This window comes from Osmia bicornis, chromosome 2, assembly GCF_907164935.1.
Source record: "Osmia bicornis bicornis chromosome 2, iOsmBic2.1, whole genome shotgun sequence".
Lineage (NCBI taxonomy): Eukaryota > Metazoa > Arthropoda > Insecta > Hymenoptera > Megachilidae > Osmia > Osmia bicornis.
Genome location: NC_060217.1, coordinates 4,555,735 through 4,570,928, shown reverse-complemented (window position 1 = coordinate 4,570,928; position 15,194 = coordinate 4,555,735). Strand labels below are relative to the sequence as shown.

The window sequence follows — 15,194 nt, the reverse complement described above, 5'->3', positions numbered from 1 at the left end:
GCCTTTCATTTTGTCCTTTAACCCTTTCACCGGGTATGAAGTCATACGTGGCTACCAATGGAACGCTTGCCATGGACTTCAGAAAATAGTTCTTCATGATCTGTGGTATAAACATTATTAAATGTTTATTGTATTTGATATTAGTGGTCTTTATAAGTGCGGCGCTAAAGTGTTCCAAGTGTGAAAGGGTTAAATTGGTCCACCGTTGTTTGTCGCTTTGCGTAATAAATGGCGAACGGCAGCGAGTCACAGATTTCTTTAATAATCCGAAAGCAACGGCGTCGTTTACGATAATTGAGCCACGCCCTACATTGCGAGTACCGTGAGGCCCTAAATCCACGTACTAATTGGTTCCTGAAGGGACGATATAAGTCAAAAAAGATGTAAGTTGGGGTATACAGGTACATTTTACACATTTTCTTTTAATTGTACGAAAATGCTAGAAAGAGTTATATTGAAAGTTTAAATACTCATAAAATTAGTAGTTAAAAATAATTATATATATATTGAATATAGTTATAGTTATGTTAGTTGAAAATGGTTGATTATTGAGTCCTGTCGCGTTGCGCAGAGATGACGCGACTGCGGAATGGTGTAAGCTGGAAACATGTAATCAGGGGCATCAGTGTAATTTGATCCGCAAACGCTAATTCGCGAAAACACTTTTAATAGCTTGCTTACTGTTATATATTTTCATATTATAAATAACCCTTCCAATTAAAAATGCCATCAATAACTTTAAAAACAATCCTAAACTACACAGGTAAACTAATTTTTAAATACACAATTACTTATATACTTGCAAACCAAAAATGACATATTACTTAAACTATCAGAAGATCCATTTTTTCCAGAAAACCTGGTCCGCTTATTATTCCAACATAAACAAATGGTAAAGGTCGTCAAAGTCAAACAATAAGGTAACGTCTTTCATATCTGTGTCCGAACGAAGCTGGTCACCTAGGCCGAGGGTTAAAATCCCCAAGGAAACTTGCACCTATCGCATCGTCCTGCTTCATCCTCCCTTCTTTGACACCCTTCTGGAGCTACTTCGATCCCAACTGGCCGACCACTTTTCTTTCCTTTCTCAGCCAACCGACCGACGAAACCAATAACTAAGGGAAAAGAAAAACGGTATGGAAGTCTCGCACGCTCGGAGCATACATATATTTTTGCGACGACGTGGATATATCGTCGACGTGTATGTACGTAGGTAGTTGCAAGCGTAAGATACACGTACACATACTAAAACCTAACCCCCACGAATTAATATTCCATCCACGTGACTTACACCAGTCTCGCAGATTGCCAATGCCGTTCGAGTTCCCCGGGAACGTCCAGGACCCTCCGGAAACGTTGGACAAGGACAAAAACATAGCTACCCGTTGCTAGAGTCTGGGTTCCGTTTCTATTCGTCAACCGGGAACAATGACTGGTTTCTGGCCTCCTCTTCCCACCGTGGAAAATAAGATTCCACCATGAGGAGATACGTAATTTCGCTACTGATCCGATGAGTTATCGCCACGAGCCAGCTCGACGACATCCTTTCAGCGGACAGAAACGACATTTTATTTGCTCGTTCGGAGAATCGTTATGGCGACGTGCTAGCTCGACACGATCGGGAGGGACGGGGTGGTTTTCAAAAGTATTGAGTTGAATAATAAATTCAACGTTGAGATGGTTAAGAATAATCCTTCTTTCTAGACTTCCAAGAGGTAACACCGCCATAGTACAGATAGAAATAGTTAATTTTAAGATATAATATGTATTTTATCGAAATGGTTCAGCAAAAATTTATATGCGATTTGTAATCGAGGGTAGGTATTTCATATCATGTGTCGTTAAATCAGTTCAAAATGGTTGCACATATTTTAGCAGATTTTCATAACAGGACAAAGTGCCTCTTTCCCGAGGAGAATGCATTCCTATGCATTTAAAGTTAACCCTCGACTAGAGCTCCAAGGGATTTGAATTGGGTGAGGGTCTTTGTATGGATCCTTCCTTATTGATACCGGTAAATGTTATTGAACATATTTCGTGCGTCAATAGCTGAATATTGAATGATACGACTTCCAATGTATTTTGATAGAAACAAAATTATATTATGCAAAAAATTTGTAATTTATTCAATTACAAAATAACCTACACTCGTGTTACCTAAAAGATGTTAGATTAAGAAGCTTTTCCCTCCTGAAGACGGCCAACTAAATTTTCCAGCCACCTTCCATAAATAATCGGTTTTATTAATTCAACCTCCCCTTTGGTCGCGACATCCTTAATTACCGTACCCATGAAACGCTCCTTTTTCAGCCGGTTCTACAAGGCAAAAATTCACCATACTCCTTCTAGTTCCCCCTAGTATAAGATTCCCGATCTGTCCCCGTGATAAGGGTGGGTGTCAACGCGTGTGCGCCATGGTTATTCGTTTCAGCCGATGCCCCTCGCTTTACGCATCCAACCGGCATAGGAATACACTTGACGAGATATAGATAATTGGAAATTGGAAATTATATCTACCGATAGGTTGCAACTAGCCTGTTTCGCGCATATCGCAATACCTGTTCCAGAAAAAATTCTAACTTCATACTTAATTAGAAATGATTTTCGTTTTCCATCGTGTGTGATTCACCGATTCTCTTCCCTCCAACGAGACTTTGATTTCCCGTTAGACCTCGATCCCGTTTCACCGAACAGAACCGATATTTTATTCGCGCCACGGGTGTTCGAGTAAAAAAACACAATTATCGTAAATACAGCTGAATTTTTTCCCGCGTTTCACTGCGAGAATATCGGAACACGCTCGATAAAATCGATTCTCCTCGCATTTCGATTAATTCACGCTTTAACGAGTCGACTGTTCCGTTTAGAGAAATGCGAGTTTCAAAACGGTTTAGTACCTAATTAATGTTTCTCGTTTTTGTTTTCATAAATTATGTTGAATTCTTTTCAATCATTTCTCTGTTACTCATAAATTCTCTGGATAAACTGGATTTATACGCTTGTGAAATTTGCACAATTCAATTTTTATAAGTAGATCATGTGAATGGTAATTTAAAGTTTGATCAGTCAGACCGATGAGAGGAGATAAGTAGGTACTTGTCATGCAGTCATTAGCATTGCAATTTCTTGACAAATGAATCGTAACACTGCATCCCTTTGTAGCTGGTCAAAGCATAGAACAACAGCAAAAACGTTTACACGCAATTATACGACGTTTACGAGTTCCTCATCGAGAATATCCCGAAAGGTCGTAAATTTTGCGAACCATCGAGGCTACGTTACATACGCACCACAGTCTACAGGGTAATTTTACGCTTGTTTTCGTCTCGTTTCTTTTTCGGTTTAACGCTTGTAGAACTCACGGTGAAACAACGCTTCGGGTAGATCTCAGGGCTTCGGTCTATTTCGGATGCACTTTCGAAACGCAAGAAAGGGAAACTGAAGAAAGTTTGAACGATGATAATACTTGAAAGCAACTCCTTGCTTGAACGTTCGGATCGTTTCCAGGGGAAAAGCTAAGGGAAAAATGGAATTTCTTCGCGTCTGCTTTGCATCGTTCTCGACGCTCTTCTTCGAATCACTTCGTATTGTATCGCATCGTAAGAGCCTTTTTAACGCAATCGAATCTAAACATACGAAGGGGAGGAAACAGAGAATTTATTTAGAATGTTTAAAGAAGAGGATCTAGCCCATCCCACAGAAAAATCCTAAGTATACTAATGGTCAAGGGGTAATATACTTCCTGTTAACAACGTGTTATCCTGTTTGCAATTTCCTGTCTTATTACTTTCAAATCGTTTCATTTTCTCCCTTGTAATAAGCGAAAACTCGCTAGAAGAGAGGGCAGAAATGGAAAGTCACAGGAATTGTCTTGTAGATCGAATAACAAGAATGAAGATCGAAAAACGGATATTGTGATTGTAAGGGAAAGAGGTTAGATGACCGGCGCATCGGAAGAGAAGCAAGGGGGCCATGGCGCATAAACCGATACGGTTATTTTGGAATATCTGTAGCCATACGCGACCACTCGATGCTTCCATTTCAATGTTCCGCCCATCCGAGCGTGAAAGTGGCGAAAATGCGTCGAGATGGGGTGAGTTTTGCGAAGGGTTGCGAGCAGACTGCCTCGGTAACAATACCCCGGTGGCTGGGAAAGGCCAATCGAGACGTAAACTTTGATACTCCCGGGATTAGCCCCGGAGAATCGAGAGGAAATCGCGGAAACAACAAACGTGTGTATCGTTTTGGAACACCAGAACACTTTAACCCTTTGTTTTACGAGTATTACGTTGATATTTTCAGGGCACTACTGTTAACTATTCATTGTTCGAGTACAGACATTGAACTATGCTTCGATTTTACTAATTGTGATTAGAATAAACATTGTCGTTAATACAAAAATTGTTAGTAAGAGCAAAAGGAGAAAAGGGCAGGTCACTGACAATCGATCATTAATCACATCCCATAATTTACTATACGCTTTTATTTCGTTTGTATATCATAGATATAGCTTATGAGTATAATTCTACATCAAGTTTCGAAAATGGATACATTTACATTCATTGTCAATGGATTACCTTTTTTTTTCAATTCGCCTGTCATCGTCATATCGTCAATCGTCAATCGCCAACCTCGTCGTCGTCACCCTTTTTTTTTTATCGCACGGTAATAATAATACTAATTTTCTTGAAATAGTCGAGCAAAGACATGAGACTCCATTATTCCGTTACTTTTATTATTATTTTTTTTATTTATTATTCTTAACGTGGGTAGGTAAAGGTATTGAAGGACAGCTACGCTCTCTTATCGTTCTAGCATTACATTTAATTAGGTATCATCCAGCGGCACACGAGGATCCGCGGCTCGCAAACAACGACACAACAGATCATTATTACATACTTCTCGATCGATTTGAATCGCGTTTCGATGGATCGACTCACCGCGGCTCCTCGTTCACTGAGCAACGTTAACGTTACGTAGTGTTAATATTTACATCGAAGAAACTCTGGAGTAGTAATACATCGGCTTTCCATTCATTTTAAAACGTAGGTACAGCAAAGACAATAATAATTAAGACCTAAATTTCTCTCGGTTCTGATATTTTCCTTTCGTACGTTCACGCAACTGAACACGTACATACATGTAGCTGTGTGTTTCTGTCTGTATATGTCTGTGTGCGCGTACGGTTCTTCCGACGAATGGTTCACGAGTTGGACCAACAACAGATGCCCGTGAAAAGAAACTCGAGTGTTTAAGAAAAAAAACGAGGAACAAATATGATTTTCGTTTCTGCGCAGAGATAAACAAATAACGATCACAGTACGTCGATACGTCGAACAATCTCCATTAACCCTTTGCACTCTTCAAGAACTCCCTTGGATTGTAATATTTTTTAAACAAACATTCATCAGTCATACAGCACATTCCAGAAGTTCAGGTTCAACCTACTTTTTATGAAAAGTTCGTTAAAAAATAAGGTGTGTCCAAACTTTTGATACGCCCTGTAGAATACCACCCTGTGAAGAAAATTGACGTCGAGGCAGACTCGACACAGGAGTTCAAAGGGTCAAGAGAAATTCATCGACACGAAATGACCTCAAATCGTCTTTGCGACTCGAGAGCAAAAAATGAATACGCGACATGTGCACAAAACCCGGCTACGTGGCTCCATCATTTTCCACTTCAATTTTCATTTTCACACCTTATCTCCTAATAGAATAATAACCACGACTCGCGTTAATAATCGTCGAAAACGATAAACATAATTGTATTTAAGTAACCGCGAAATCGACGCAAGAACAATATAACCGATGAGGATGAGAACTTAACAAAACAGCGTTTCGAGAATCGCACGATCGTTTCACTGGGTGGAAAAAAGGGACGATGGGTGGTGAAAGCCATCAACCTTTCTGATTGAACGTGGAATTCTCGAGACGTCATCGACCCGCTGAGAAAAATTAACGCTGTTCTTACTAACGTAGAAAATAAAAAAAAAGACTCGTAAACGTAATAGTATTCAACACGCGAAAAAATGGGACAGCTGCCAATAGAAGAAACAACACTTAAGAGTGTAGACCACCGACACATGATCAGCCTACCGTCTTTTTACGGAATCAGTTGTAAGCAAAATTAAAAAAAAAAAACCTTATCTCATTTTGTGATCGTTGATTCTGAGAGAGCTTACATCTAATTCCGATCCTAAGTGTATTCTCTAACGAACACAATAAAAAAAAAGAATACGTACATAGAAATAATATATATTACAATCAGACGCAGTTTTTGCTGAGCTTTTCTTTTTTTCCTTTGAGAAACAATCGTTAGTGACTGCAACAATTATAAATATAAATAAAAATAATTTGGAGAAAAAAGTATTAAATTGGTATCAATAATTTTGTGATATATCAAATGGGTATAGTGCATTAATGGAAGTCCAAACTACACGCGATGTATAGTCGGTTTTGAAGATATAGCCCGGTTATAAATTAAAACATGAAGCGAAAATCACTAACGATCGTTTTCACGTTTCATACCACGATCACGCGTTTCTATGGCACGAAAGACAGATGATGGTTAAAATCGTCCTTTGGTTACGTGGTACAGAACGAAAACACCGATTTCTCAAAAATATACTCTCTATGTGGTACATAAACAGCACGCTTGATTTTAATAGCAAAAACAAAAAGAAGACAATGAACTCTTCAGTACCTATATCTCTCTCTCTCTCTCTCTTTCATTTCGCATTTAACAAAAAACAAATATACGAAAGAGTACGCATAATAAACAGTTCATAAATAAACAATCAGATATACAGGTTTAAAAAAAAAAGAAAAAAGAAAATATAACAAATTGTTTCATCGTGATTTTTTTTCTTTTTTCGCAACTCGATCCTGCGTTCCGCCAGACGGATTCGGCTGGTGTTTTTTTTTCTCGTTTCACCAATCAGTACGTACTTATTCAAGAATAAATTCTACCCTTTTTTAGTATTCTCGGTTAAATTTTCGTACATGTACGTAGTACGGCGCGATTCACGCAAATATCCTCTTTTATTCTTTCTCGTATCACTCGCACTCGTTTTCTCGAATTATCATTCATATCATTTTATCTCACTCACACCAAAAACGCTCTGAGTCACACTCTACAAGTGTCTTCATGTGTGTTTTTTTTTTACGTAATTGTAATTTCCTTAATTCGGATAAAGAGAAGTGTGTTGCGCTCGAGGGCGCTAAGTTTCATCCCCTTTTCAACGACTCTTTATTCTCCCTCAAGACTAATCGCGTTAACACTCTCGATTTTTTTTTTCTATCATCGATTCGATTCAGAAACGACGATGTAAAACCCACCATCGTGGTTTGTTTTTTGTTTTATTACGCGAGTTTGGCAAGTCAGGCAATAAAGTTGTACTACTCAGCGATGCTTGTTGTCGCCTCGCGTTCTTTCTTCGTTAATCTTGTTGTGTTTCCTTCTTTTTTTTTTTCTCGTGTTTTCTTCTTCTCGATATAATAAACTATACGTTATATATAATATGTATGTATGTATGTATATGCGTATGTATAGAGACCTAGTTCGATATAGTTTAAAGTTCAATATAATACATCTATAATAATAATGGTAAGAATAGAGCGAGTTAAATCGATTGGATTTCTAGAGTAGGGAGACGGAACATGATGGAAGGATAAGGGATGGAGGGGGATGGTGGATTTCTTTTTGTCGAGGGTTGGTAAAAAGGTGCGAAGAGAGCACGAGGAAGCGTTTACGAACGTTTATATGATATGATTACGCGTCAGTTATTTGGAATAATATTCTATATAACGATGTTTAGATGCCATATAGGTAGCTTAAGCCGAGAGAGGAAAGCTTCGTATTGTGGACGGCGCCCGCACAGTTTTCTTTTTTGACTCTCTAAAGATTCTCGTTTCACGCGATCAACTTCAATCGGATCGAATGGTTTGGGAACATGATCGAGCACCGTGGTAAATCAACAGCTCATTTTTGTAACAAACAGAGAATAACAGAGAAACGTGGAGATTTTTTAAGTGTACTTAACACCCTATCGACTGAAGATCAGTACGCTTGTTATAAATGTATTATAATTTGAGTTCCAATATTTAATAAAATTTATTTAGTACCAGATTGGCAAAATTTAATAAATAACAATTTTCAGTCAAAACGACTACAGTTGATAAAGTGTTAAATTAGGATCGTCCATGATCTTTAGGGCAACCCTGTGGTCAACCGTTGAACGGCCAATACCTGGTCAATCGTGACCCACGAAATTTGTACAAGAATTTTTCGTCGAACTTTTGAACAAAAGACGTTCATGTATTAGAAAAATAATTTAAAGTACAGAAAATAAAAATGAATTGAGTGTGAAATTAAATTTACTATTCCAGTGATCTGCCGTTCAAGGGTTGAACAAAAAAAAAATGATCCAAATTATCTCGAAACGACCGACAAAGTAACAGAAACAATTGTTAACATGTAATAAACGATCTTCGTACCGACTGTTCGTCAACAAAAACAGGAGAAACAACGATCAAAAGAGAACAATAAACGCCTCAAAAGGAAACGTGAACTAAATTGAAACATGGTGCGAAATCGATCGAGGAAAGAAGCAAAAGAAAGAGAATGTCTCGATTCCCAAATCGTTCGTTCGTTGCGTCAACATACCGTAGTTTTCTCGAATAAGAGAAAAAATCTCGCGTGAAAATTCGTGTCACACTCAGCTACTTCTTTTTTTCTATTTCATAACCGCAGTCGCTAAACGATTAAAAAGACCTTAATGCATACGTACGTATATATAACACGGCCGCTACGAATCTCACCGTTGCAATTACTGTACAAACTCTTCGGCTAATTAATAATGATAATTATTATTATTGTTATTATTACGCATTACGTATATCCCTAATTTGTCGGACGTATCGGCGCCGCCACTTCCGCCAGTCCTTTACCTAGACTGGCCGCGTCACTTCTTGGGTCATGAATAGACCATCGTACGCAGAAAAACTATCAACCCTTTGCCTTATGATATCCAATCGAACTTGTGGTTTTTATTGCAATTAGTTTGGAAAAATTAAATTAAATTTGTATTAAGTGCTTATATTAATTCTAACTGCAATTTGAAAAAATAATTACTTAGTTTTGTAAGGCAAAGGGTTAACTTGGTTGAAAAATTAACCACTAGGTTATAGGATAAAAGTAAGAAAAATAATGTCCACGATGATCATGATGATGATAGTAACAATCAGAATAATAATTCGTAAATAGAGTCACGTGTAAAGCTTTTCTACAAATATAGTTATACCGATTCTCGGGATTCGATCGCGTCACGTGTGTTAAAAGAAAAAAAGGATTTTTTTCTCTTTCTCTCTCCCGTTCCCGTTAAATCTCTTCGTTCCCCTTTTCTTTTCGTTTATTTTTACGTATACATTGAGCCGAAGAAGATTCAGCGATCTTTCCTTTCGTTCGCAGCGTCGACAGAACAACGGAAGCATCCTCGAACCGGAACCACGAAAAGTTTATCTCCCAATCATCGTTAAATTCCGTAACCGAGATCTCACGTGGCTGGATCGGAATATTTTATCGATTATACAACCGTGTATCAACTTTAATTATACATTTTTTGTGACCGCGTCATTTCTACTTCAGCGCCATCTACGCGGATGGATTTCCCGCGCAATTCTCCGAAGAAGACATAATTGCTTCGTTGGAAGTCGTCTTAACTGATGTGTTTTAAACAAAATGAAACTTAATTGAGATGTATCACATGGAAACAAGTACGATATATTTGAATTAGCCACCAAAGGCAAACATAAAGATCGTTAGTAGCGATAATGTAACAAAGAAATTAAAAATTTAACAAGCAAACAAACAAGAACGATCTATGAATTCTATTCTTCAACATATATTTTCACGTGCCAACTCTGTCATGATTATTGATATGTAGAATAAGCCATGTAAAACAGGCTACTTAATTATGAATCTTCCCAAACTGTGGGTGAACTTAAATCAAATAGACACAAAATGGCACTTATGATCTATTTTACTTGGATCATTCTGTATATGGGTGATTAGAACAAAATTCATGACTTATAGGGGCATATGGAAACATACCTTCATAAAATGTCAATATTAATTAGGACTCCCATCGCTAGCAACTATATATTCTTCCGAGTATCCTGTTCCTTCAAAATATCGCTGCTCAAACCGTATCACTTTCTTGTACCTTAGAGCACGTACAATCACCTATAACGTAAATGTAAATGAAAATGTTAAAGTGTATATTTGTCTTCTTTACAATTGCCTCCCACTACTGGGTCGTATGAGTTAGTCAAGTGGTGGGAGGTAAAAAGTTATCTTTGCATGCGACTGTACACTGAAAAACTATGAAGGTGTCTTAGCAAAAGAAAATGATGATTCGTTATAGGTGCTTGTACATACCCAGGTCACTGACCACTTTACGTTAAATTATTCGTCACGATAACGGCATGTAGGTACATTTGCTACTTGGGATAGAAAAGGGTGAAGGAAGGGTAAATAGTAGGGAAGAGGGTGTCTGTGTATTGGGAGGATATTTACGTGAGTACATCTCGTGCGTAGATTCTCATGCTTAATCGTTTACGTATGGGGATAATTATAGTAATAATAGTACTTTAGTTTAGATGATTAGCGGTACAGTATTTAATACAAATACGGTTTAATCCTTTTTTCTCATGTTTAGATTCTTTTTCTTCTAAAACGAAAGCTATCTCGCCTTGATTACGGACGTCTATTTGTTTCTTTCTTCTCTAACAGGGTCTACAAATTTTTTCATTTCCTTCAATATTTAACAAAATGTCTTATGTACTTATCTTCTTTTTTTGTGGGGATTTTCATCGATTCTTTTTTTCTCTAATTTTCTATTAATTGTGTCTCGTTTTCTTTGTATCAGTACGTATTTTTAGTTCTTATCAAGCTACTATCAAAATCTTTTTTTCTTTTTTTTTGTCTTTAGAGCACGGTAAAACAGATTTTCTTCCTCGTTTGTTCTCATATACATATATATTTGACATATATATCTATAATATACTCGTTACTTTTAATAATACATATAATACGGTATTATTGTGTACACTATGATTTTACATCGTAAATAGATAGATCACTGGACGATTCGTACAATAGATTTCCCCCCTTTCGTGATGAATACATTATATGTATATATATATATATATTTGCTCTCTCTTGGTTCGAGTTACGTATATACGTTTTTGCAATCCTTTCTCCCTTACACGCCCTTTAAAATTATAAATCCTCGTCGAAACTTAACTATTATTCACGCTACAAAAAAAAAAGAAAAAACAGAAAACCACGAGTAACGAAAAACAGAGGAAGAAAAAATATAGAAATACTCAACAGGAACATTGTTTGATCGATCGTTCTCCATGAACAAGAACTTATGGAAGACCGAAAACACCAACACGTCGAATATATATTTATAAACGATAATTATAAAAAAAGACACCGGTCAACATTTGGAATCGAGGTTTCTCTCGAAAGTATTGGAATTCTTTGTACGAATCGCGTGAACACTGGGGGGGAGAAGAAAAAAAATATAATCCAGGCGATAATTTCTATGATCCAAAGAGTTATCTGGGTCTCTTTCATTTCATGGTTTTCCCATTCTACGTCCTTGTTTTCATTACGAATTCTACGCAAGTAATTATCAACGACTGCCTCTAATATATCTATGGAAAAAGGTCTACCCTGACACCAAATTACGTATTTAATGTGTACTAAGAGTGAGGATTACTCGTCCGGTGATGTGTCTTTGCTTGACGGTCACGTTTTCGCCCCCTTTTTTCCCTTCTCGTCGTTCGCGGAGACGTTGCTCTGTCCCGTGGCGAAAGCGTGGCAAAAGGAAAATGATCGAGAAGAAATAAAAAGAAAATAGAGGAAGAGAGTATCGAATACGATTCGACGCGAACTCGTCGATACGATCGCGGTTAACACTACGTAAAATTAACGGGATGAATAACGTTATTCCGAGGAGAAAGAAACAAAAAATTGGAGGGAAACAAACGTACAAGGTGTTTCCTAACATGTGGTACACATCTGGAACACCCTATACATCTAGAAAAAAACATTTTCTACAATGTTACGATAAATTATCTTAGATAATATGGAATACGTACTGGTTTTTATATACGTGTTTATCCTGTATTAGTAAAAGCCTTAGCGATATCCTCTGAGATCTAAACTGAACTGATAAATGAATGTAAGACGCTCGTCGACGAGTCAGCATTCCCGAACCGACCACCCCTGCATTTGAATTTTTCATCACATTTACACAAATCACTGTGTAATAATATTCTTTTTTCTACCTGCTTTTATTTCGCGTTCAAAATGGTTGAAACCATTGAGACATCCAAAAAATACACGGAGAAGAAGCTTCCTTTCTGAAGGGTATCTAGGAGACTTTTCGAATTAAAGATTAATCAAGCAAGGAATTTTTATAACTTTCATCCAGATGAAAATATCCCCTTAAGAATCTCTTCCGACCAATCTTTTCCAGCAAGATGATCGACGATTCGTTGGTTACTCTTCATGGTCTATCAACCGTTACCAAGATGATTTGTAAAAAAATAAACCTTCAACGTTCCGCTGAACGAGTACTTCGTTTTAAAAGAAGGAATTTCCTTGGTTTCGATGATGCCAATCGAAGCAGCCAGCTGTTTCACCGTCGATTTTCAAACGTTTCGCGAGCGAACATGGCCGATCCAGGTCAGTGAAACAAATGAAAGAAAATAATTTCCGTAATGGGCTCGATTAGAACGGACAGATGATTTTTTAGTATCAACGAAGAAAATCTCAAAGCGTACGTCAAAACGTTGAAAAATATTATCGACTAATTGCAACGCGAAGCATGTGAACCGCGGTTAATTAACTTGGGAAAAGCAGCTCGGTAAATGGCATAGGTTTGTACCGCTAAATTCCTTTCGAGTTAAAGAAATCGGCACGAATCAGCCTGGACGTACTTATGCATACACGTAGCTTTACTTGTATGATTGGAAGAAGGTATCCAAGGTATTCGAAGGAGTCTGCAATCGTTCGTTGTTTCAATAAGAGCGTACAGAGATCCTTACAGCCGGTCACGCGAGACTAATTACTTCGCGTTGTCAATTTGTTCTACGGAACAGCAATTGAACCTTGAACTTGATGATTCTTATGCTTTGTCAGATCTGATTGAACTGTTTTTTTTTGAGATAATAATTCCTGATAGGATTTCAAGCTGGTAGGATGGTGATTAGTGATGGGATATTATCCACTTTGAATTGCTAATTGGAATGATGAATTTTTAGGTACTGATTATATCAGTGCCCAAACAAGTATAAAATAATATTTTGAATAATTATCAAATAACGTAACAATCCAACATTATCTAAATGAAGTTTCCAAACCTTCAAAAATTTCTTTCTCTTCGAATACTGAGTTTTGAATTTTAAAATGATATAAAACTCAACAATGATATTGCATAAAAATTTCTAAGATCAAATATACCCATCACTATTAACGACGGTGATGGAATCGATTTGGGTAATGGCAGCGAAATTTGAAAGATCATCCCCGCGATCGTCCCAGTTTCCCCTGCTGGTGGCCACATTTATCCCTCCTCGATCGTTCCAACGCAATTAAGTCGAATTCTTCTCCAACCATCGCTTAATTACTCCACCGCGTTCTCTTCTCCGTCGGGTATTAATTGATCGTCTCGTCGCCAGTGTCGTTAGCTCTATCCTATGACAAAAGGCCTGACACCCGACCCTTTAATCACCTCGTCTTCTCTGTGCTCGTTTTATTAACTAATTCTAGTGAGTCGGTATCCCGACGCGCGCGATCATCATTGGCTTTCATCTTGCGTATGGCAGTTTCATCGCGCCAACTCGTCGTCCCACTGTTTCATCGGCCGATTAACAATATACATTTATACGTTCTAGGAATCAGTCACAGGCTAGGTCCATCCTTTGGCCCAGCCAAAATAAGTACGTAGTTTGAGGGTGTGCTTCTTACACGCTTTCTAAAAACCTCTACTTGTATGTTTACGTGTATGTGCGGGTGTGTTTTATCTTCCATTTTCCCTTTCGTTCCTTTCTTCCGTATAAAAAAAAAGAAAAATAAACAAAGAAGCAACAGAGACAGACACGACAACGAACATCGTCGCTAGCCTATTTTTCTCCTTTGCTTCGACGTTGCGTCGAAAGGAGTTCTCTTCTTCTACGATCTCGATAGGGATAAAAAGGAAGAAGAAGAACGATCACAAGGTCTTCAACGCGAACACCCATCCTTTCTCGAAACGTAGGAAGACCAGCACTCCAAACGTCCCCGTGGATCTTCGTCCATTACGCTCGAGAAGAGGGAAGGAGGAGCGTGCGCTCTGTATTTCCTTTTTCTTTAAGGTCGACCTTTAGCAATCTACCTCGGTTCGATGTCTGCGTGTCTTGGTTGCCATTCCAGTCTCTCTGTTTCTTATTCAAAAGAAAGACAACCGATCGGGTGGATTCTCCTATGTGGGCACCTTACTGACCGCTTTCAGGAGATCACTCTGAGTCTTGTCCAAACCGCTCACATGATGTTGCTGCTGATGCTGCAACGCTGCGTTCTGTTGTTCTTGTTGCATCTTCGCTTGTTTCTCCGCTTGCTGTTTCTTCATCATGTCCTGTTCCTCCCGTTCTCGCCTGGCCTGTTCGTTGATCTCCTTCACCGCCCTCAATTCCTTCTTCAACTTCATCCGTCGATTCTGGAACCAGATCTTGATCTGTCGTTCCGTTAAACAAAGGGCGTGGGCGATCTCTATTCGTCGCCGTCGCGTCAGGTAATGGTTGAAGTGGAACTCCTTCTCCAGCTCCAGCGTCTGGAACCGGGTGTACGTTTGTCGACCCCTACGCCTTGGACAGCCGTTCGGTCCTGGAAACGTCAGAAACGCAGATTTGCCTAGGTTAGTTTTTTCATGCAGGACGATTTGCCACTTTTAACCCTTTGCACTGCACACAGTCAACTCGCGTTAGCTTACCGAAATGTCTCCTTTGCATTGGCCCTCCCTTATCGAAGCTGTTGGTTGTTAGACAAAGATTCGATTAAACTGAACATTATAAAGTGAATATATTTATCGAAGAAGTTGACTGTAGGCTTACCGTGTAAGCGTGCAAGAAGTGCAAAGG

The 15,194-nt window shown here is 38.3% G+C and overlaps 1 protein-coding gene across 2 annotated transcripts in view; it reads right to left on the bottom strand.

Moving 5' to 3' along the window:
* Positions 1 to 4,465: 4,465 nt before the first annotated feature.
* Positions 4,466 to 15,194, bottom strand: part of LOC114879326 (homeobox protein abdominal-A homolog) — a 42,915-nt gene continuing 32,186 nt past the window's right edge. The window contains exon 3 of one of the 2 annotated variants that reach the window (XM_029194157.2): positions 4,466 to 14,967. In XM_029194157.2, coding sequence (XP_029049990.1) covers positions 14,540 to 14,967 — 428 coding nt within the window. In that variant the 3' untranslated portion in view covers positions 4,466 to 14,539. The remainder of the gene's footprint in view (positions 14,968 to 15,194) is intronic. The other variant, XM_029194165.2, reaches the window with a different exon arrangement.